Source organism: Ischnura elegans, chromosome 6 (assembly GCF_921293095.1).
Source record: "Ischnura elegans chromosome 6, ioIscEleg1.1, whole genome shotgun sequence".
In the NCBI taxonomy this organism is placed as follows: domain Eukaryota; kingdom Metazoa; phylum Arthropoda; class Insecta; order Odonata; family Coenagrionidae; genus Ischnura; species Ischnura elegans.
The window spans coordinates 67,334,884-67,361,061 of record NC_060251.1 but is presented as its reverse complement, the minus strand read 5'-3'; the positions used below and the strand labels follow the sequence as shown (position 1 = coordinate 67,361,061).

At 38.0% G+C, this 26,178-nt stretch overlaps 1 protein-coding gene across 7 annotated transcripts in view; it reads right to left on the bottom strand.

The window, feature by feature from the left end:
• The window catches only part of LOC124160929 (TLD domain-containing protein 2), a 962,297-nt gene that overhangs the window by 162,752 nt on the left and 773,367 nt on the right, over window positions 1-26,178 (bottom strand). For 6 of the 7 annotated variants that reach the window (XM_046537059.1, XM_046537054.1, XM_046537057.1 and 3 more), the window contains one exon: window positions 1,859-1,944. In XM_046537059.1, the coding sequence (XP_046393015.1) occupies window positions 1,859-1,944 (86 nt within the window). Of the gene's footprint in view, window positions 1-1,858; window positions 1,945-19,203; window positions 20,525-26,178 lie in introns of those variants that run through there. The other variant, XM_046537060.1, reaches the window with a different exon arrangement.

Genomic DNA, 26,178 nt, shown 5'->3' with positions numbered 1-26,178 from the left:
TTGAGTAGATTTATGCGTTCTCATGCATATTAGCCATTTCAAATTCCGAAAATCTTACACTCACTTTCACGCGACCACAAATACTAATTTTGTTACCTGGAACTTAGGATAGTGACGTAAGTAAACTTTAAAACTTACTAGTTCATTGCAGCACAAAAGAAAATTAAATCTTGCAAAATTCTACTTACATATTAATTAATTAAACGACCATGGTTTCAAATTCAGACAGTCATTTTCAAGGTAAACATTGTAACATTATACCTTAAAATGACTGTCAATTGATGAAACCATGGTAGGGATATTTCGGTGCGGAATAATTGCATGAATTAAATAATAAATATTTAAGTTGAATAAAATGAAAATAAAATTGGTTTTATTCCACCATTTTTTTACGATGATACGACTAGCTTCGACGCAGCGGCGTCATCATCAGATACCTGATGGTGATATGATACCTATAGGCATATGATGATGTCGCCGCTACGTCGAAACTAGGCGTGCGATTATTAAAAAAATGGTGGAATGAAACAAAGATTTTTCATCTTCTTATTAAAATGAACTTCCACAAAGTTGAGTCTGAGACAATACAGGTAATGCGGGCGGAAGTTTAATTTAAAGGGTGTAAGAAGCCAAGGGGTACTAGCGTTTTTTTTCTAAACAATGTTAGGTACTTACAGAAATTAGGCAAAGAAAAAAAGAGAGATCAACAAGATATTTAGCAGTGCATTTGTTTTTCCACTCGATTTCAGCGCAGAACAAAGACTTACTCGCATCCCTTAGCCACCAAATTTTTGTATACTACGTGAAATGTTCTCGGGATCACCACCGGGTCCGGAACTGCTAAATAGGGTGGTTTCCTATTATTTTTTTATTGCCTACATCGGAAGATTATTACTCCTGGAGTACGTATTTCACGCTTTTAGATTTTTAAATGACGATATCTATTTTTCGCGATTAAATGAAAAGTGAAAATTTTCAAGCGCGCGAAAACGCGACGGGTAAGGAAATATCTCCGTGTGACGTATTTCTGGTTCCCCCTCCCGCCTTGTGAGGTGACCTTGATCGAGGCTCTGAGCGCTGATAGGACGCAGGATGCTAGAGGGTAGCTGAGTACCTTGCTGTCTGGTAGCGCTTGGCTTAAAAAAGGTTTATTAATACCTTATCAAACGAAGAAAACTTTCCGACCTTAGCCAGTTTTAATAGGTGATTATTAAGACATGTTTCCCTGAGCTCTGCGCCTCATGCATGCATTGGTAACCTCAGACGATGTATAACTCCTATCTTCTCCCATAGAAACTAGGTCCCTGTGACGTCACGTGGAGTGGCATCGCATGGGCGCCAATCTGGCCCTTTTCAAATGAGGATAAAAATGGACCATTGCCATTCGTCTAAACCGGTATTTCTAAAACGAAATAATTTGTATATTATGAATACAGTAATTGTGGGTAACAAATCGTAATCAATGCCTTTCGGTTTCTTTGATGAAGGAAACTACCCTATTGCCAAAGTTTCTATGTCCGGCCGATTACCGGTGAAAATAATTACAAAATATGAACATAATAATGTAACTTATTATGATAATATTTTGTACAATTATACAGTCCTTGACCCGGTGGTGATCCCGAGAACATTTCACGAAGTCTATTCACCGGGAGAGCACAAAATCTTTCTTTTTGTATACTTCATCTTTAAATTTCTCCACCTTACCCCGAGAAAAAAAATCACCTGTACCCCTAGACTTCTCAACCCCCCAATTTTCATTGGTAGAGACATAGGCGTGTATGCAGACCGGTAGATCAAAGTTTGCTATGGAATAATACGGACAAGAAGAATAATGGAGGTGATAAAATAAGCTTACCGTATATGTGGTGGTGTTCATCGGTTGCGCGTTCTTGCCCATCTTCCTCTCGGTGAGGCACACCTCCTTAACGCCATCTGCAGGCTCTGTGGACGAAGAGAGACAACTGTCAGTCACCAAGAAAATCGCAAACATTTTATTTGCACCCGATCGATCCAACACCATATAAGTATTCTTACAAATTGGGCAGACGACCTTGAATCAGGCTTGCCATATAAAAAAGCATTTTGACACCTTCAGAGGAAGCAATAAAATAATAACGGTCCTAAATATATCAGTAACAATTGGGAAAAATTATGAAAAAATAAAGATTTGATTTCCAACCACTCACAGTCAGGAAAAAATTAAAAACAAGGACAGCCCATAGAAGTCTCATAAAAAGACCTTGATCGATGAAGAACGGTGTGAATAAATATAAGAATATTTTTCACGAAGGAATACTACATCTTTGCTTAATACGAAATAATTAAAAGGTAGTAGGTCTTATTGTGAATAGATTCACAATAAGACCTACTACCTTTCACTCTATCTAAAAATATTCCCTTACTTTACTTACTTACTTCCCTTACCTCCACTATACTAACACATTACTGCTCTGTAGAGCCATAAATGATATTATAAAATCTATTATATTCATAAATAATCGCTCACATGGTAAGGCTATAGCCAATGGTTTTCATAACATATTTTTCCAATGTCATTGAGTATCTTAACATCTACGCCTTCTGGAAAAATCGAAAGAATAAATTTAACGACTCTTTACCTGTTGCCAAAGCTATAATTTTCTTTCCGGTAAAAATAATTGCAAAATATGATCATAATAATGAAAGTAATTACGGGAAAGAGCCACAATTATTTTTACCTCTGATGATGATATCAATTAAAGGCTACACTTACGTAACTCTATCATGCAAAACATTAAATTAATCCTCTTTTCCGAGATATAAAACCCTTGGTCAAAGTCAGGCGTCGGATGAGAAATCCTAAGCGATTAACTGAGTAACAGGTTTTATCAATTCATTGAATACGCATTGGTATACAATACAAGTTTTTCACGTTATCTCGCACAAAATTCTCAATCATGCTCATTTCCTCCAGAAAATTATCAAATACACGAGTGAGTAACTACAGTGCATGATAAATTCCTTTAGCTAGGTCTATACGTTTGGACTACGCTTGCGAGTGACTCAGTAAAGTTCACTGCAGGCTGGTTCGTGGGCGTTTTATTAAATAACGCCGAACAAAGTATTCAAAAAATAAAATGGAAGGAAACATTAAAATGAGATTTAGATGTTTGTGTTACAATTAAGAAGACATTTTCCGGTCATTTTATTTTTTTATTAGAATAAGATACGACGGTCTTTTACAGGAACTTCCTTCATTGTCCGCCAACATTGTCATAAGATATCCAAGTGACATCAATCAAGTAGGAAATATATACACGATCGCGCATGACGGACTCGATGTAAACAAAAGATGGCCATCATTGAAATCCCAACTACCGTAGTTTATGGGAAATAGGCAAAAGTAAAATACTAAATACTTAATTTTTTTCAAATTTAAATCAATAGATATGTCCTTCTTATTCAGTATTAAATTCATTCGAAATCTAATCGAAATTATTACCATTAAATTATTCTACTAATAAATGCAGGTTTCCATGGAGCATTCATGAAGCATACAGCCTGCCTCCCATACCTTCATGGACTTTCATCTTCAATTCACAATAAGAACTACTACCTTTCACTCTATCTAAAAATATTCCCTTACTTCCTCCCCCTCGTTAACCTCATATTCTGCACATAAACACTGTTTTCAACATCCTCTCTCCGCTGAGTACTCTCTCCAACATTACCTCTCTCTTCTGTACCTCGAAATCGAAATAAACAACACAAGGAGACATTATCGTCGCAGTCAGCCAATCAAACCCATTCACGTGATTTTGAATTTTGCCATTTCAACCTTGTTGTAATGCGTAGAAGACAAAAGGTACTCAAATATATATTTCCTCTGACGTATCTCTCGATAATTGTTGGATCGGTATGCAAATGTACCGCAAGTTATTGTCCAAAGAATTTCCAAATATTGTCATCTTAATTTAAGATTTCTGATTTGCATTTTGTAACCAGATTATTATAAAATGTAATATTACCAAGTAGATATCAAGAGCTCTACTCATGATCCCTTCTCTTTTGATCGGGATTCGTAGTTTAATCTCCAGTCTAGACACACCTTTCAGGATGAGACCGCATATCGAAGGTTGAAAACTCATCCAGAAGGTCCTAAAAGACTCCCGTTAAAAACTTCAAGGGAATCATAATCGTCGTGGATGCAAGCTAATTGCATTAGTACGAGCCAAGCAGTTAATCAAAAATTGATACCTTTGATTTACGCCTTCACATCGATTTTCAAAAACACTTCCTTGCCGTGACGCAAGACAATTCTTGCACAGACCTAAACATTCAACAAATAAAAAAACAGATTGGAGAAAATTTTACCAAGCCTAGTTGAGATGCATCGCTTAGTGCAGGGGTCTCCAATTTACTAGGCCACGAGGGCCACATTCCACGTTCCGAATCGTCCCGCGGGCCGGATAGCGAATTTGCCGATTACTGAAGTATTCGACACCAACGATACGAGCGAGAATCGCGTGCTAGTTGAAACGAGTGCGCGGGCCAGATGAAAGCCCTCCGAGGACCGTATTTTGGAGACCCCTGGCTTAGTGAATAGATAAAATATAAAAAAGAGAAGCTGAACGTATTGTGCTCATTTCAAGAGCAAGTTGAAGAACTTCGCCCGCGAGATGTATACATAAAAACTTATAGCTTTATATTTCATATACGCCTGGAATCATAACCAAAATAAATCTAAGACCCCTCCCCGAATTAACTTTTTCATTTATTTGCTAACAAATGCTGTATTTGAAGACAAATCACGGGAGTTTCAGGATAATGACATTAAGTGCGGCTCAATGAACTGGAAAAAGCATTAAGTTAAAGCTGTAAGGATTGAATTGTCTACGATATCTGTAACAAATTTTCATTTTTTTTAACCACGATGGATATCTTCTATCACAACAAGTCATTTCATTTAACAGCGGCTGCAAAAAGTATTTGTTTTGACTCGCGCAGTCGCAATCCTACCCCCTTAATAGGACGGTAAAATTGAAGAATTCAGTCTTATTCACGGTTAACTTTGGAAATTTAGTTGCGCAAGAGGCATTATGCAAGTGCGGTTTATTTCAAGCCTGCCGCGTGAACAGCGGTGAAATTCACCAGATTTGTCGTAAGATAAAACTCCCCTGGACCGGGACCTTAGGCTTCCCGGGCCACTACACAGGCTTCTACGCCATCCAGATTATTCAATTCCCTTGGCAATTTTATCGAAGCTCGGCGATGCGAATTCGGGCGCAAATCGCGGACATATTCGCGATATCTCCTAGGCACTTGAGAAGGCAAGATTATGGGAGTGAACAAAAACCAATTGTAACTAACGTTGATTAATTGATATTCATAAGTAGACATAGACGGGTATAGGGGAGGGGCACGTCTCCCCACCCAAGACGCTTAAAAAATAGACAGGATTTTTAATACCATTATCATTATGTTCGTTTTGCTGTGTGTATTACGGAGCCTCAATTATTTAATTTCATATTAATGACTTTCATATTAAAATAAAGTGAATATTTCGTATGGAATGGTATTTGAAGGAGGCGACCGACAGCTGAAGTCATTTGCGCCATGAGGGAAGGGTAGGTAAGGAAGGGTGGAGAGAAACCCGGCGTCGGCATAAGCCTGCTCTTAACGAAAGGCGCCAAGGGGACCGCGGCATAATGTCCCATCCGACGGACGGAGTGTTGCGCTAGAAATGTCCTCCATACAACACTCAAGCAGGGATCGGGCAGTCTCAGAAAATTCTCTGACACTGCCGGGATGTGAATATTTCGTAGAGTCATTGTTATATATTGTTTTTAATCTCAAATATGTGAATACCGTTTTCCTATCCCACCCTTGTGGCCCCCCAGAAAAAATCCTGGATCCGTATATAGGTATAATTCGAAATAAATACAATATCCTTCTTCACCCTCTGAACCGTATCACCGGACTGGAAAGAGGATTTTGGTTCAGACGGGCGCCTGTTGACCGCCGCCAAGCCTCATGCTTATCCCAATTATCTCCAATAGAAACGACGGCGCCCGGGGGAGCCAGGCAGATTATTATCGCGGCAGCGGCTCATTACAGCTACCGGGAGACATCTGGGAAATGGGGTCAACGAAGATGATGGGAGAAAATGTTCCTTTAGATCTTCCGCATTCCTTACAACCCACATTACTAAAAGATAAAGACGAAAAAAATGGCCAAGGTGCATGCTTGCTCATAGCATAGGAGTAATTTGGGTGATGAGGAGGGACATAGATTACAGGTATCATCCAATGCTTTCTCCTCTAGTATTTTGAAAGTCAAATAAGACGCGATCAAGTAGTTAAAATTGAATGCTATGAGCCTGGTTCACAACACCTCCACTATGGGAATTTTCCAAAGCGCTGTTAATAAACCTGACATCAAGTTCACTTGACGACATAGGACAACGTTCTCATATGACAATTTGCAAACTTTCTCCAACGGAGGAGGCATTCAGCAGTCATCGCCGCGTTAATTACATCGGCTCTAAGAGTAAGTACTACGAAAATGATATGCTCGTTTTTTTCCTCGGCGATGTCCGCCAGATGTCTCCTTCGTTGAACGTAATTCGTAAATGGTAATGCATAGTCGTTGTTCTTCTTCATCAAGTGATCTTGATTATTGGACCCAACTGCAGCTTTTGGAAACGCCTTCCGAACTTGGCGTTAACATGGAGCGGTAAACTCAAAAAGGGCGTCCGTCATTTTGCTTTGAATTGTATGAAATACCAGTGGAAAAGTTCAAATTCATTATATTTCAATGTGGAACTTCATTAGGGACCGGCATTTGTTGAGAAAAACTAACATTTCTCATGAAATTAACCAGTAGGAAGGAAAATAGTTCTATCCATCGAGAGACATAAGACTCACTAGACTTCTAGAATCGATTTCAAGGTTGATGCTCGATATTTGCTATGAATGAAGGAATATATTCGTTTACGTACACGTCTATGATTGATACGGTTCATTTTAAGACAAGAAACGCCAAGTTCAATCTAGCGTGACATATTTTTATAAAATAATGAAAACGATCCTGCAAATCTACAATCAAGTTCAAATGACCAATTTTCAATTTCCAATTGAGCCAGAATCCTCTAACAATAACGTTAACTTAAAAAAAAAATCAAAATGACAGTGAATTATTCATTTTAGGTACTATTATTTAAAGTATATGCGATTATAATTGTGCGTCACCTTAAATGACGAAAACAATGTGATAGGTTTAACGCTAAAACATAACCTAAAGATAATCAACTGCAGTGAGATTCTACTACATATTATAAAAAATGTCAATATAGCTACGATCAGAAGTCAACTGTTCGGATACCCAGTTTTAAACGATATTATTGATGATTCCAAATTCCATCTGCCTTAATGATAATTTTTCATTCAATTGGAGCATGAAAAATAAATTGCCGATGAAAATAAAGGAAAAACTTTGCTAAAGATCTATTTAATGTCATTAAGGTCAGCCTTGCTGAAATTCAGGTCGATGATCCTAAAAAGACAGAAAGGATAAGAAACAAGTATTCGCGCCTACATTTCCATTACTTATAAGTATGGAAGTCCACGGCACTGAATTACGACCAGAGTAAAATAACGTATGGCTATTACCAAATGAGATTTGAAAAAATATCGCCAAAATTCACGAAAACCTTACCGGGAATTGACTCATCTACAAAAAAAAATCTTTTGCAAAAGAGCTTTCCCTCAACCCCAAGGTCATTTCGCACGGCAAGCGAGCAAAGAACGGGTAGAAAGGTGATCTTACGTAATTTTATCTCCGCGACCGTTTCATCGATTTTTTTCGACTTATAAATACCCAGCCACACGGCTTGAAATTTCCACCGTGGCTGATCGGCCGATAAAATTCTCTTTCACAGTTAGCTCTTGTCAAGCTATCCGGTACAGCAAATCTTTTCAATTCGTCTTGAGGATAATGTGAGTGACAAAGATGACTGATTCCACCCAAATGCTTTCCAATGCTCCTTTTCAGTCAATAGTCAGTAACATTTTAACAGTGAACGACAAGATTTTCTAAAATTTATAGCTAAAGACAACAATTATACACATTCTACGGGTAAACGTAACAGTCCTTTGTTGATAAAGTATCTTTACAATAACATGCGAGGTAAAAGGTTGCTGAAGTATATTGTACCTCATACCTTTAATTGTATGCCAAAGGCTCTATGTAATCTAAAATATTTGGCCTAAATTAAAAGAAAAGTGAAAGAATGTTTCATTAGTGAAAATATTTACTTGTAATTTCTTTAATTAATCTGAAATGTACAAATTATATTAAATCATAATATTTTGGTTTCAAAGTTCCTAAAAATTTTTGCATCACGTTGTTTTTTTTGTTTATGAAGTTGAAACTTGAAATGTAATATAAATGGTATGCTTTCAATGAGCCACTATGTAGGATAAATGGAACCTTCTGACGAGCCATATGGCTTAGAAGGACGAAGTTCCATATGCTAATAAAGGCAATCTATATAAAAAAGGTACGGTATTAGGAAATCATGCAATTAAAACTATATTAAAGAATGGGCGCCCGATTTCATAGAAATTTGCGATTTCCTCCATATGTTCTCGCAAAGACAACATATTGAACAACATCAATCATAAATTGATGGGTAACAAATTGATTCTTTCAAAAGAATCCAACCAATTTAAAATATAGCCACGGATCTTACAGAGATATTTTTAAAACTTTAATTCAATAGAAAAATTCCTATGGACATTTCAACATATTAAGAGAGCATATAAAATATTTGCGGAAATTTTTCCATCGGAAGAACAGAATTTTAAATCACATGACATGTCCGTGGGTTTCCGGTTATTTGGGAACCCTGGTTACGGGAAATGGAAGTCTTCAGAGAACCAATCGTTTCCTCTCAACGGGTCTAATTCGGTATTAGTTCATCGTGTTGCTTGTCGAGCTAATTACTCATTTATTATTTAAGCTATCATTATGGGATTTTCTGGGTGTACAGAGCAGATCACTTTCAATAATTATCCATATTTCAAATATAAAAAAATACCCCCGAGAAAATTCAGAGGTAAAATTTCGAGGTGATAATTCAAGCTTAGTACAAGTCATACTTCACGGGGAAAGACCTATAAAATGACAGTGATGCGTCCTCATTAAAATAAGCTGTATATGAAAATTTAACTCTAAATCACTATCTTTTTCATGTAGCTTTTCTGTTTTAACCATTGTCGGGTTTTCTTTCTTAGGGCTTATTTCACTGACCTCCTGCTAAAAAACAGTTCATCGTCTTTCAAAACTTCGTTCCAATTATATTTTACACTCGTTTATCATAGTCATTTATATTATATCGATAAAATTGTGAATCCTCTCTAGAAAATAGGTACATAATTCCCACTTGAAGAAGATTATGTCGTTACGTATTACCAGAGATTACGTATTACTCATTCATTCATACTGGCTTAGCGGGACCAGAATGTTTGTTTACCTTTGAAAATTTAAACTGTTGTATGAACATTATTGTTGTTTGTACATAGTTATAAAATGAATAAATAAATAAATTAATTAATATATGAAAAAAAAACTTTTGTTACCATCTAGATATCATTAAGTGATAATATGTAGGCTCTAATCAACATTTCCTAATATATCTTTGAAATTTAACTTCACTGTGTTTCCAGAGGTAAAAAATATTCAATATTTTCCAGACCAAAACATTTTATCCTTCAGATACAGAAAAATTTTGTCAAAGATATACTCTATATATGCCGTACGAATTTAAGACTGCAAAGTTAAGTTTTACGAGTAATTTTTCACGAAAAGACAAAACACCACCGCACCATGGAGAGGGAGTGACTCGTCCTCTTGACAACGGAAGTCAATATTTAAAAGATGCCCTCCGCTTTGACGCGACGGAATTCTCAACGATGACACATTTCTGACGAACGAAATTAAAAAAATGAGAGCAATATTTCATATCTGCACTATGTGGCAGGGAACCCCATGGTTCCTCAAGGTCAGCTCATCGATCACATTTACTTTTTCGCAATACTTCGCTCCAAATGAAGGTCAAACAAGTTAGGCGCGTCTGGAGACGATTAGATCGGGGCAAAATCGATGACTAAGACGAAACGACTAGCTATTACAGCTCACAAGAAGCTTTGATAGACATTGGGAAGTGGTTTTCATGAGTGCAGTTAAATGACGCTAAAAGAAAGAAGCTTTAACTCCTTGTTATAGTGGGGTAAAATTATCATATTTAAGATACCGATATATTTTTAAATAGTTCAACTTGACGTACACAAACTTTCAAAATGATGACACAACTTTTGAATAAGTAATACGTCACGAAACAAGACTGGTCTATATAGCTGGAGTGATATCACACCCTCTCGATTCGGAGAGTAGACGAAATACAACTTCACGCCCCAGAATAGAGAAAAGCTAATTCAAAAGACATTCCGAGGAAACTGTTCAATTCCAGGACGTGATAGGGGTATAAACGAAGCAATACTGGTTGCCAGCACCGGAGGGGCGGCTGTTTCTTCATTCAAGCTCTCTAAAAAGCGGGACGAGCAGGAATTAAGGATGTGCCGATCCCGAGACGCTCTTGAAAGACGAATCATCAGCGCTCCGTGGTTTGCAAGCAGTCACAATATTCGGAAGGATCAAGAAACAACCTCTAATTTAACATACCTAAAAATGCACAACAAAAATTTCGGAAATCAGTTTCTGCCACAAATAATCCTCCATTAAATCATCTCTGGGACTACGAACCTAAAAAAAAATAATAAAAAAAACGATACCCTAAATGTGCCCCAAACCCTACCCCTATACCTAAACCTAATTGAAAAATCCTATTGCGATGACTCTGTACATCTTTTACAATAAGTGATCTTTACCATTGCCTATGAAACCAATTTTAAAACACAGCGCCTAGGAGACAGCTATTTTGACTGGAAACTACGGCACTTTGCAGCAAGAAAAATACGACGAGACGAAACACTCTTGAGAGCGTGGAGTTTCCAGAGTAGCAGATAGAAATTACCTAACGATGAACGAAGTATTTCGTCGAAAAACATTTCGCAGGGTGCTTACATAAATACTAGCACAGCGTGAAAAAAAGTGGCTGCTTTAAAGAGACAAAATTTACTATGCTGGTGTAGGCTTCCGCGGAGTGTAGTAGGCGCAGCAAGTTTCCGGGTTTCCCTCCCCGTCGATTCATCTTCGTGACGACAGTTTCGCCGACGTTTTCAGGTTTGGAGGTTCAAACTTGAAGACGCCTGCTGCAACCCCGGTGAGATTGTCGTCACGCAGATTAATCGACGCGGCGGAAAACCCGGAAACATTGATGCGAAAATTACAATTATTACAAGAGAAATTCGATTCAATTCCAGGCATGACGGCTGAAAACTGACCGGTGAGGCAGGTTTCGTTACTGTTACGTCATTTGAACGCTGACTTTCGTTGCAAATGAACGTTTCGTTGCACTTTGAAGTAGGCAATGCTCCGATACGCTGTCTCAGAAGCCTCACCAATCATCACCACCGAAACTACGCAGGGAGTATATTCAAGCGAGGTGCCAACAACCTAAGGCAAGCCATGACGTATTATGTAGCACGAGTAATGAGATGAGTAAACTCATATCTCGTTGCGCGACATACTTCGACAGTGAAGACGATTAATAAACTCGAAATTCGTTACACTCCGAGTCGATCGTGAAATGAAAGCCAATTGCCGTCCACTTCCATTAATCAAGCTTGAATTAGCAGGGGTGATCTAAGTGCTACCAAGGCCTCCGGTGCGGAAAGCCGTTTTCTTGAGTGACGATATATATTTCGACATGCACTTCAAGCCAACACCACACACTCATCTCGATCGAAATCAATCCTGATCTGATTAAGACATCGACACAATAAGCGATAGATGTCAGTATTCTGAACGAATCAGTCATTCCATGTTGAATAAGCAAATTTTAGACAAATGTGTCGCCTCAAGTGCCTTCTTTTGTATCCATGAAATTTGAGACTTGAAAAAAATTACACGATCAATCACAGCAAAAAGCAGGGGCGCCGACTTATGAAAAATATTGGGGGGGCCCATATCGGAGGTCTTTCCCCGGGAAGAGGTTAAATCCAAAGTGTGTCGCAGCACCGAAACACTACCATGATTCACACTACTTGATTCAGTTAACCTGCTTAACCTTATAATTATTTGTTTCAACACACATTGTTGAATTTATTTAAAAGGTAACTATCGTCAAACATGGGAAATAAAAATTAACAATATATTTTTGTGATTTCACAAAGCATAATATAACTTGAATTATTGAGGGGGCTCCGCCCCCCCAAACGAATCTTTGAGGGGGCCCGGGCCCCCTCAAGCCCCATGGAGTCGGCGCCACTGGCAAAAAGTAAGAGGACTATAATACGAAATTATGGTTCTATTACGATTTCATGGCTAATTTGATCTTCCGAAAAAATGCTGAATAATGAATTGGTTAATGGTAGGTACAGAAAAAAGTAGTACCACGTAGTAAGCGCAGGGAAATAAGTTTTAAACTCGAGGGACTTCGCCATGTTAGCATTCGTATGGTGGTATTCAGTCTAGATTAAACCAAATTCACGCATGCGTAAAGAGATGCACTCATATCTTGCTGAACAGCGAGACGGGAGCGTAACCGACTATGCTTGTTGATTTTGTTAACTTTCCTCCTTCGAGAGGAAGACAAACGGTTGATAATATGGTAACCAAACAGACCTTATCAGTGCTGCAAATAATGGAATGAGGATTGACGTGGGGAGGGGGGAGTGATAAAGATTTCCATTATCACATGGATATTGTTGATAAGCGGGTAACGAACTGGTGATTACCAAACATAATGACAGGCAGATAAGCCACAATAAACATTATGGGGCAAGATTTTAATGAACTGAAAAATAGTGATAAAATATTAATTCACCGAGTGTAGATTCTAGGAAAAAAATGTGAGTAGTAGAAAAAAAAAGGCTTCGAAACGTGTCTAATTACACGAAGATGACCGAGGACAAAGGAAATAGCGAGAGGTACACTGACAATGAGTATTAGCTGAAAAACCTGAGGAAACTTCAGCTTGCTCTTTGAGTTCAGTTTCGGTTAGTGTGTCGTATAAACATGAGATTATTGTGAGCGAAAATGCCTAAAAAGCATTCAGAGTAAGGAAGTTGGAAAGGATGGATAAGGGGTAATCTAGGAAGAAAAACATGCTGACTAGGTCATCCATGACATAACAGGAGAAGGAAATGGGCTTTGTCGGAGTAAATACTGCAGACATTTATGGAGAGCATAAATGTCTGCAGTCTCGATATTTCAACTAAAATCGAAATTTAAACCAAAAGATGCTCTAATCGAAAAAATCTACGGCTCTTTCAAAAAAATAAACAGTTCGTACAAAAGTATGCTTGTTGTTCATTCGAAAAACACACAAAACACATTTGAGTAGCATAAAAACATCCCGAAAAAATCCAATCAGAGTGCATGAGTGTCAAGTATCAAGGCTTGAAATGAAAACGAGAATATAATTTTGATAAATGGACAAAAGGAAGGGTTACAACAATGCTTTTGCAAAAATATACTTAAAAAAATTTAAGTAGTAAATCAACAAAAAGAATTTACTAGAATTTTGATAAACCTTTTTGCATACCTATAATCTCCCGACAACAAACTTACGGTATCGAAATACAGTAAAAATCGCTTATAACGAACACGCATGTAACGAAATCCCGCCTTTACCGAGGTGAGTTTCCGGTCCCATGGACTTTTCTGTGATCGCCAATGTTAATTTCCCCGCATGTAACGAGTTCAGATGATATTCTATTCTGATTCTTTATTACGCATTATAATTTGGTCACTTGGGAATTTATTTTCTCTTTTATAAATAAATAAAAGCTATATTTAAATACTTTACCGTTCCTTGCCTTAACATCAGTTGTTCTCACGTTTGGCAATCACCACATAATTCTACCGTTGATATTAAAATTCTTCCCTTTACGGCCGTTTGATGGAAAGGGTGGGACGATGATTCATTTTTACGGATCTGTTGCATAAATAAAGACAATTTATGATATAATAGCCGGATATCCTGTGATGCATAGAGCAAAATACTTTATTATGGATGTAACGAAATCCCATTTATGACAAAATAGAACGATAGTCCTCAGAAATTCGTTAAAAGCGAGTTTTACTGTATTTTTTATTAAATCACTTTGTTCGAGAACGAGAGTATTTCTTCCTCTAAAAATCTAACCAATTTTTTAAAAATTCAACTGGTTTCAAGACATCCAAGATGAAAACTTAATATTAGGAGGAATGTATCGCGGGAATGAACGTGTACATTGCAAGGCGCAACACGGCAAACTAGTATGAGGTCAACGACACGCTAAAGAAGTTTACGACTTGTCCGGGAAAGTTACCCGCTTTCAGAGCAGGGTCATTTTCATTCTAAACCACTTTTATGATTACCACCACTGGATGTCTGAGAACGAAAGTGAACGTTTGAAGCCAAGAGAACGGACATGAATATTAAACCTTATACGATGACCATGAACCAAAACCAATCGACGCTCTGCATAAAAATTCTTTCCTAGAGTAGCTATCTTTCCAAAGTACTTAACTACTTCACCCTTTCCCCCGCGACGTATGTACTATCAAGATACACATATTGGTTAATCTGGTCCAATTTATGTTCAACTTACATACAAGTGGGTGGTTATAAATTGGAACACGTTGAACAACTTAATTACCTGGGCAGTACGTGGTAGTTCGCTCAAGGACAAGACAGGCATATGTAAAGACAGGGATAAAATTGCGTTTCAAAAGAAATGGACTGGGGGCTCTAGTTAAAAAAAAAGGATGGAAAAACACTAGCAAAAAGGTTGGTGATCTAGCGTAGCACACTCCGCTCCATTACCTTAATAAAATTATACTAACATTTGATTTTATGATGGAAGAATACGGTAAAACACATAATTTCAGTTAAAAAAATATATGGGCAACCGACATTTTTGTTAGAAATATTTCATTTAGGACCAGGCAAAGAATATAATAACACAGCATTCCAAAAGTTAACTCGTGTGCCATGAATGAAATTGCTGTTTGTGTTCAAACTCATCTTCCCTAAAATAACGAGGTTGTGGAAACAATATATTTAAGAAAAGTTACTTCAGCGTCCAAAATATATTTTGCAATAGCTGCATTCACTTTCAATTCAAAATTGAACTCATAAAAAGTAGACGTGAACGTTTTTTCGTTCGATTACTTATACATCACATTTACCCCAGAATCTGTGAAATGGTGTGCACCATTTTAATATCCTTATTTCTATTTACAAATTTCAATTTTATATTTTTCAAGTTTACCAGCACAATTTTACCAATACAAGCACACATTCAAAGGCATTTAATAATAGTATAATGCATAATTACGGCATTTTTGTAAATTAAGTACGATTAAGTAACCAAATACTGGAGTTTTTCTAAAGGGACTACTTATACTCCCAATAATACGGAATTATTCAATCATAACAGTGTTTCTAATGGTTTGGTCTCTTTATATTTTTTATTACGAATTGTGCTCCACCAGATTTTTGTTACAGCAGTTACAGAATGGACCCATGCTTCTTAGGATTACGTCACTACTTAGGTTGAATTGGTGGAGTTCGCCGACCAAAGGAAAAAACAGTTGCGAAACGCGACCTCGCCTCCAAAAAAAATGACCACACCTAATGCACCCACCATCTCACCCAACTCCTACGCAACAATTTCCATCTTTTTTCTTTCGTGGCCAAAGAATTAAACGGCGATTACCCTATCCGTCAATCAAAGTTAGCAAGCTGTCTCGCGTCGTTACTTTCGTGCATTCAAGGTTGATATTGAGAATAAAGCGAAAATCGTGAGACAATAAGGAGGTATGTACATCCAATACTTATATTTTAAAGGTTACACTTTATCCGGCTGTTTGAACCGAAAATGGCGCCATTTTCATGTAGCTGACGCGATTTTTTTTTCAAATTATGACATTCACACGCAACAACTTAAAGTGTAGTCATGTGACGAATATAAGTTATTAATTTTTTTCACGATTATAACAGTAGAACGAACATTATATCAAAGTAGTGTAGGGTGTTTCTGGAGTGGTATGGGAGAATTTTTAAGCATTTTATTTTGTCCATATACATGGGGTCGCAACTCCTTTGTAACTGAGCAAAGGTAACGCTAACCTTTTTTGGACGCACTTTGCAGTTACCATGCAAACAATTTTCCTTGGGCATTTTTAGCCTTTTCGACATTTAATTTATTACTCTGGATTTTTAAGGATATTACATAATCAAGATTGGACGAAAAATGTGAGAGTATAATTGTCTGAAACTAACCTTTGAGCTTTATTAAAAGAGAGCTTTGAGCGAGAAGAAAAAACAAAACGATTGTGCAATCTCAATCGCAATGATTGATTAAGGTCGTTCAAGTAAATACCAGTCAGCCGAAAATTTTACTAAATTTCCAAGAATTTTAAGGATAAAATTTAAATCAACAAATAACCTCTTGCTTAGAACCATTTCTAAATTCTACAAATAATCTGCACTGAAACCCCACTACGTTATGCATCGAAAATTTATGGGAACCAACTGGTTTTCCAATAGGGTAATACGGTGTTTCTTAATTAAAAATTGGAAACGAAAACTCATTTGTGGAAGGTTGTAGACATGTTTTAAATAATCAATGAGATATACTTCAATTCCAGAGGGATAAAACGGTTCTCTATCTTATTTGTTGTGATTCATCCCTCACGCGTGACGACGCTCTAAATGGTCTGAAATGGGGTCCCAAAATAAACTTAAGCATTGGCTCATGGAATGACGTATCAGGCGAGTGTTCACGTCCGCCTGTTAAACGGAAAGGTAATGCTGTTCCACCCTGGATATGATCCATAGGGCCATGGATGGGAGACTGAAGAAACCCTCGTAAGAACATGCGTTAAAACTCGTCTCCCTCGGTAACCAACGGGCCCACGCGCTTCGCTCTCCGGGTCAGTCATTTCATTTGAATTATCAACGTGCCGGCTAATTTCACACCGGAGTATTGTGAAAAACAAGTCGCAAGGCTGCTTGCGACATTCAGCCACGTAACGTTCCACGGAAAAAATAGAGGGAAATGCTTAAGGTGTTGAGACACCCTGATCAGACGTCAGGCATGATTAACTTCCATAAAAGAGTGGAAAGGTACGATAATCAGAGTAGGTGTTCGAGATTGAACTCATGGCATCTAGCACAGAGTGACAGCGATCAGAACCGGCACTTAAAATGATCTAGAAGGGTAGAATACCAAATATTGACTGTGTTTTTGTATGACGGATCATCTAAAATTAAATATGTAAACAGTACGTACGTAGACAGTTGAAAGTGAAGTATAAACCATCATAAAGGAGTGAACGTACGTGGATAGAGTGAGAAGGCAAAATATTGGTCGCAGCATCATATCTTTTTCATGTGGAGTTACGAGGATCTAGCCCTAGACTGCTGTCTTCACTCGTTTCATATTTGCATGACTTCTAAAATAGCAGTTGGCTCCAGTTGAATCAAGTAAACATATGAAACCCCAATAAATAGCCGAAAACCATATCTTAAATGGGCTCCTCAGGTGAGAATATAAACAGCATGACGTCTGTGGCGCCTAATGATGTTGGGACCTCGATGGTAAATAATACAATGGGGCGCTCCTGTTTATGTTCATGATGGAAGCTCTCGAACGAAAACATTTGCAACAACAAAACATTTCGCTACACGCTGAACTTGGCCTCTTGTTGCTAAACAGCGATTCCGTTATCCCACGACGGGTAAACGGGTGAAAACTGCTTTCGTAGTGGTAAAGCAGCAACCGGTGATGAATCGCGCCACGGAACACATGACCACCGATACGTCTTGTCTGTACATGCTTTGGTTTCGTTGCCATTTCCAGCGGAGATCCAAGCCATTCCTCCCCGGTCGGTCTGAATCACAGGTGGGCGGGCGAAACGTGACCAAAAAGTAAATGGGAAGAGGGGTCGAACGCCGGGAGGGTTGGGCAGGGCAGGAGTCTTTTGTTTGTGAGCGATTAACCCCTTGCGCAGTAATGACGAGTGTAGCCTGTCATGAACATTCGACGCCAAACCGCGCAATGACGAGTGTATCTCGTCATCGAATTTCCATGATTATAGCACTATTTAGAGGAACAATATAATTATTTTGACAGCTTAAAAATGTTAAAACATTCATAGTATACATAAATAATTCATTTTCCATGAAACACTATGCATTGGAAGGATTAAAATGATTTTATTCGAGCAGCGATAGCTGTGTTCTTCATGTTTAATGAACACATTTTATTTCACGAATCTACGTTTATTACAAATTACAAAATATCATTTCATTCAGATAAATGGTTGAAAATGGTGAGTTTTACGGCCTTCTGAGGGATATTTTATTGATATTTACACTTTTCTATAAGTATTAATATTAATCCAATTAAGTGAAACGGATTAAACTTAATAATTTTCTGAGCTCTGGGGGGGGGGGGGGGTTTACCCCCAAACTCCCCCCTCGCTTCGCCACTGACTATACCCATATCCTCCCCCCAGTTGGATATAATGGAGTATAGCGACCTGAATTTTATTATAATCGTGGGTTTGAGATTCTACGATAATTTACGTCGATGCTTCAGAGAACACCTTCGTCATATTTACCTAATTGAGCGTGCTGAAGTACAAAGCAATTCTCCCGTGACTGCGGTAGGTAAGGAGGTTTATCAGTAATGGTCTGGGGGAGCGAAGGAGGATTTAAACGCCCGGACGCGTCCCGTCAATGTGATATCTAGATCCTTAAACACTGCGAGATAGTGGGAAGTGTTTTTGGTAAGAGCATCAATAGAAAATGGCAAATATATCCACAAACGAATAAATGATTTAAATCAAGTTTCTCTCAATCAATAATTATCTATATCATATTTTTTAAGCATTGCTTGCGCCGGCGATCACCGGCACAAACACCTCAAATACCTCACACGATTAGCGGAGTGAGTCAGAATAGTTGAAACCTGAAAGCAGTATCGGAAACGGAATTTATTTAGAAAAGTAGTAAGGGAAGGAGCTTTGAATGCGACGTACCTGTGCGATTTGACAAGTACCACGCGACGAGTTCGTGCAGCTCATCATCCGTGATTCGAATAGCGTCGGGCCCATAATGAACTGGGGAATACAACTCCACATCCATTGTTGCCGCTCTTCGTAAGAATCAACACGGAGATTTTGCACACAAACACACACGGGAATATCTTAGCAGGCCAAAGTATCTGACCCTCTTGAAGAAGTGAAACAACACAGCTATACCTCACTGTCTCCCTTCACCAACCGGCGATGAAATAGTATCACTGGAGAGTTACCCTACGAGTCACTTGCTCAAAAATGCAAAAAACTAACAGTTTCAATGTAAGAATTGAAAAAGGAACGATTCACCGGTCATATAATTAAACGAATGTAAAAGCCGGTCGTAAAAAGGCGATCACAACGGTGTTGTACGTGAGATAGGTTGCAACAGCGCTCCGACCAGGTTCCAAAGTAGACCGCGCGTTGCGTCACACGGCTACAGCGCTATTGCCGATGAGAATTCACCTTCCAAAGATATTAGGAAGGTGACTGCCCGTTCGACACTTGAGGCAACAACAATCCGTTGAGACACCAACCAACTGAACTCCTCTTGGGATTTCTTAAATGATCACAAAAAGGTAACAGAATGAAAATTATAGAACCGATAAAAACATACGCTTCACTGGGCTAAAATATTTATGTTTTCGAATAAAAAATCACAGACAGCAGCCTTATATGGCGGCTTCGTCAAATATCCACCTGTTCACCACACTTATGAAGGTGTTGATTGTTGAATTACCACTCTGCGGTTTACGATTCCCGAAAAAAACACAGAAAGGATTAAATAATTCGGATGAAAACCAGAAATATCGAAAGGTATTACGATGCAGCGTCAATTAACCGTGATTTGCAATCAGGCGGCACTCAATTTTGGTATATCCTTCCGATGAACTTCACGATAAACACAAAAACACGTGGACTAGTAACGGTTGCTAGGGAAACAAAACGAAAAAGAAAACACTCAATAACAAATGAAGATCGTCAAATCGGCAGAGTGCTGGAAAGAACGTGATGAGGACGCGAGAGCACACCACACCATATATTTATAAATCCAGTCGTTTGTTTTATTTTTCTCCGGCTCCGAGACGAGTCTCTTCTTCGGTGGGAAAAAAAACCTGAATCGGTGGGGTATACGAAAAAAATGAATTCTGCGGCGTGATCACGAATGGTAGACGCCGCCGGTGCGTTGGAGAAAGCGCGAGGAACACACGACCACGTCCGTCCAGATGGACGAAGCCGAGCTCTGATGTTTCAGCGGGACACTGCCAGACGGTCGCTAGGAGCGTCGGCAACTGACTGGCTCGCTCGTGTTTCCTCAGCCAAGGTGACGCAGCGGCAGCGGTAAAAGTGGAGGGAGGGAAGACAGGAGGAGTTACGTGAAGGAGGGAGAGAAGGTACGAACGAAAAGAGGAATGAGAAAACACGTGCGTAACATAGATATCGCGAATGCCATCCAATCATAAGCGGGAGATTCCTGAGGCGTGTTTGACCCGATAAGAAGCCGTTGGGGATTGGTATATGAAGGACTGGTTACACAATACATTAACACTTACAAGTTAATGTCTAAATGTATGAACGCGTGAAGGAACATAAAAATGAACCGTGTAACCACCCAACTTGTGCGAACGCATGAACGGAAAACAGAACCTGTTCTAATTTGGTTCATGCATTCGTACATGTTCTGTTCCGGTCCACAAAAATCGTTCATACAGACAGACATTAGCCCGGATGAATAAAAGTGAGCTAAAGCTTATGCTCATTGGATTTGGAGCATTTGCTTCCTTTTGTATGAATAAAAATCGGGAGCATTTGCTCAGCGCTGGCGGCGGCGCGTGAGCAAATGCTCACTTTAATTACGGAGCATACGCAAATGCTCAATTTTCAAGCATTTAGTATGAATAAAGTGGAGCAATTGATTCAGAGGGAGAGCAAATGCTCAAAAAATGAATGCATCTCTTCCGGACTGCATGCATCAAGGACGTTTTTCATGATTAAGGGGATTATTTGCTACGTATGGCTACATAACGGCATAAAACATTTTTTTTATCAATCAGACAGTAATTTTTAACAAGTGCATATAAATGTGGCGTTTAACGAGGCCTTACGAGACTGACCCAATATGAGACCGAAAAGCTAAAAACGTCCCAGAGAAGAATGTAAGAAAATTAAAATATTTGCCAAGGATATATAATAAGATCGACCGAGTTGGTAATGATGAAGTTCTAAGAAGCGTAGGAGAAAATAGAAGCATCGTGGTAACCTTAATAAGAAGATGGAATAACCTTATACGCTATATATTGAGACATGATGTCCTGATAAAGACAATTGTCGAGGGACAAGTAGGTGGCAAGAACGGAAAAGGAAGCTCTCGAACAAAATATATGGAACAGTTGAACAAGGATAGGAAATATAATAAATACGTGGGTGTGAAAAGATTAGCTGATCGAAGAATTTAGTGGAGAGCAGTATCAAACCAATCTTAGGATTATTGACCAGTGACGATGAAAATGTACACCGCAGAGAAATAATGTTTTTACTAATTCCCGTAGCGGGATGAGGGGGGTTCAATCCACCCCCTGAAATGTTAGAAAGATGAAGTCATGGGTCCTGCCCCTGCCAGTGAATCCCCCTCAAAATACGTTCTCCTCTCCAAACCCCTTCCACCCCCGAAAATGTTCCCCGCTGTGACCTTGTAAGGTATTGGAACCCCTGAGAAAAGTTATCGTGTGCAATGCATTTTAAATAGAGCATCAGCTGTAACCACTGTCTAAGTTTTCAAAAGATGGGCTACATACATAGGCATAGCCACGGTGGGTTTTCCGGGTTGCAAACCCTACCCTATAGTACTATATTACTTTATTTTATAAATACTCTTTGAAAATTACTGTTTTTTGAGTCCTAAAAATCACGTTTTCAACAAAAAAATCCAAAATTTTCCCGGACCACCATTTTCCCTGGAGTAATTTCCATACACACCGGAGGGGCCCAATTTAAAAATCCTAGCTACACTTTTGGCTAAATATTTGTCTTTCAATCATAGTAAAAAGCTCATCCACTTATTTCACGTCCAGCACTACCTCGTATTTCCAAAATAGAGTAGAAAATGATATTGAGAATAGAATTCGCATTTGTTGCAAAAGGCTCCGGAATTGTTACTCAACCAAGATTTTTTGTGGAAAAAATCTAGAATGATGTTGCCCAGCGCACATGATAAGTGAGTGTTGATGACGAATCGTACAAGCGCAAATTCTTCTAAAAATACCTTATGTCCACCAAACCCTAGAGCCACACATTTTCCTCGACTCACTTTCAATTATTCGGAGTCAACTCTCCTATATTGCCCAATAACTACTATTAATAATTACAACTATGATTCATACTTAGACTTAACAAATTACTTTGACACAAATGGAATTTCATCGCACCCAAGTGAAAAAAATTTCCGATCGTTGAAATTTCCGAGTAAATGAGCCTAATATGAGGTAGTTCTCATATTATAGTGACTATATTTATTTGAAACACGAAGAGATTAAGAGAGGAATGTCACAAAACATTGGGGGATCCAATCGGCCATCCCCGATAATCAAGTAAATGGAAAACAAATTCTCCGATTCATTGTGGAGGGTCTGATGAAGTCACTATGAAGATAAAAAAGGTAGTAGGATAGAGGAGAATGACAGAAGATAACAGCCATTCAAGCAGCTACCAACCAATCATCCGATTCATTACTAGAGGATTACTAGAGAAATTTTCCTGCTTAATGACGTCAAATGGATAACAGCGACCTTTACTGAAACCTAACAAGCAATCTAACGAGCCGCACTCTATAGATCGTCAATTCTTACTAAATCGCCGATCTCAACACTCATATATATAATAAGATGTGATTCGCATACACGCAATGTATGCTTTGAATATCATTGCTATAGGTACAATATATGCTATGAAGACTTAATTTCCACTCCAGCACGCCCATTGAAGAACCGTAGCAATTTTACTATGCACACAGATGGAACGTGGAATATCACGAGTCGTCAAGTAGTTGTGGAGTTAAACGTGAAGCATCCAGTTCAAGTAATCCATCAGTTGAAAATGACTGCTTTCATATTACCAAAGCCAAAGAGGTGCACTCACTATAGTGGTGGAAAATATTTATATGTTTACATATAAAATAATAATTATGTGTTTAGCATCCAAGTAACGTGGAGATACATGAAAAAGGAACGTGCAACTTAGTAAGAATTATAAGTCTGCAGTGAGATCATCCTTAATAGAATCGATCCATCGTATCACTTGATGCCAAAAGAATCTGCATTACCAATAGTTTTCAGACATATCTCGCCAATTCAAGTAAATATTCTGTGCACAACTGCTTTCACCTTCAATGAAGTAACACAAATGATTATAAATTCAGGGTGTTTTATACACCCGAAAAAAGTGGCTTTTGCAGAATTTGTTGACGCTGTCAATTGACTCACTATCATCTCTAAGATGTCCAGTTTTCACTATTGATAGAAAAAAAATTTGCCTGTAAGGTGAATTGAGCGATTATCTCGTTTAACACTTATTTCATATTATATACTTATTTTATATATGTATTATTAACAATAATCAGCTCTGAGGCGATTCAAGAAGTCAATTTTCTACTCTTACATCTGCGACGAAGACATTAAAAACCAAGGAATTATTTATCTAGCTATAAATGTACATCCTTCTTAGCAATAAAACGAATCTAGAAGTGGCTGCATGAAAAGTTCGTAGATATATATTTCCGGACCTAGAAAAGGCGAATTAAAAAACATTGACAGCTTCACCTTGACACACCTTGCATAATTGTTAAACGGATTTCATATGTGATTTACTATTTCGATGGAATGATTTTGACTTCGATTGATAATCGCGAAATTGAATCTTTGGATTTTGTGGAACCTCTTATCTGCGTATTTAAGAGTTATCTTTGGTATCACAGTCTCAAAATCGATACTGCCAATCATTCAGCCGTCCAAAAGACTTGTGGCACCACTGAAAATTCAATTTATTAAGTAAATAACGATCTTGTTTAATTTAACATGCTCAATTAATCTATTCCATAAATCTACGCAGTTAAACACATTCTTCATACACCGTCTCTGCCGTCATTAAATCCCTATCAATAGTAACAAAAAGCAAGACCGAAGTTAAATAAAGGCCAATTCTCCACGTAAAACTCAAATTACTTTAAAAAGATATGGCTGACGTCACTTGGATCCGGTACAAACGATAACTTCATGATTTCTTATTACAATAGAAAATTTCAATAGTAACCTGGTGAACGGACGTAGTCGATGATGATACCATGGGTTCAAGAATAAACTAAACCATTCAATAAATCCTGAGGGAAATTTATTTCAAAATATTATTATCAATCTATCTATCAATTACTATCAATCGATTTCAGTTGTAAAATAATTGAAGTTTTTACATAATAGTTCACTGAGAAAAAATGGAATGTAAGGCGCATTAATTTCCGTGGAGTATTATAGGGTGCAGCAAGAATAGATAGATCTTTCTAGATTCTGATTCCAAGGATATCGTATGATCACCTCCTTATCCACATGATTAGAGTCCTCACCATCAATTCCGAACTAAATGGAGACTGAGCTCAACCAATTAACAAGACGAACTGATAGCAGTGCATTGCGCCGACCTTATCAAAAGGTACTCACAAAGATATGGGAATGCAAAACAAGTCACTACCTACCTTCTGCAATTAAGAGTGGAGAATGTACGATACACTTGACGCAAACGGAAAATTATCACGCACCTTATCAATGTTTTAAAAGGCTAAGATAAGTCACAACAAGCGTCAACTTTGTACGAGACATGCTGAAGGAGAATTAAGCCGGCAGCAGACACTGCAAATGGAGAAATTAGCAACGCGGAGTGGGGGCTAAATACGTAGTAAAACCGAGATAACTAAGATTTCAAGGTCAAAGGGTAAGCTCAAATTTTCGAGTTTTATATGGTAAATAAGAGGGTTTCAAGGTTTTTGAAATAATGGTATCGTTTCAGTAGCGCAGCAAGGATTTTGAAATTGGGGGTGGGGAGTCAGCGGAGATTAGGACAAAATAATAATTTTTTATTAATATGTATTTACATAAATTATGTAAAATTTTAACCCAGGTTGGGTTCACACAGTATAGAGCACAATTAATGACAAAAAGTAACTAAAAAAATATATAAATTATTATATAGGTGCCTCTTTTAAAGGCTCAAAGGTAGGGGTTGTACCCTGATCACCACTGCATCATCTGAAGAACCCATAAAAATACACATCGATAAATTTAGTTGGAGTCCAATTTGAGAAGTTGACTAAGTGCCTCATGTACTAAATCTACGGCAGATGCTTTTAACAATTTTTAGAATAAAACAACACAAATTTTAGTTTATATGAATAAAAGGCCAAGGATACTCCATCATCTGGTAAACGGGGACAAGAATTTGTAAAACTAGGTTACTGTGACAACTATGCATAGGAAAGGGTTAGATTATAAGGGATAAATAATGCTGTGAAATACTTGAATCTTAGATAAAACAGAGATGAATTGTCTCAGCGCCGTCTGGGAAATAACAATGGAACGTGAACGATTCCTTCACGATAAAAACAAATACAGAAGAAAATGAGGACGAGTTGAAATTTCAAATCCAGATTAAGTGCAATAGAAATAAACACATTAACAGGATTCATCTGGGAAAGTGATTCAGCGATTCAAAGAGAAGACATTAACCTGAAATAAATCAGTATAAACGACCTCAATGACCACAGAAGAAATTCTACTTTCAGTAAAATCTTATTTTCCTCACATACCGGAGACTTTTTATCATTGTAAATAACACAATCAAAATGATTAACTCAAATTCACCGCTTAAAATGCACGGTTTTACACTGTATCGATG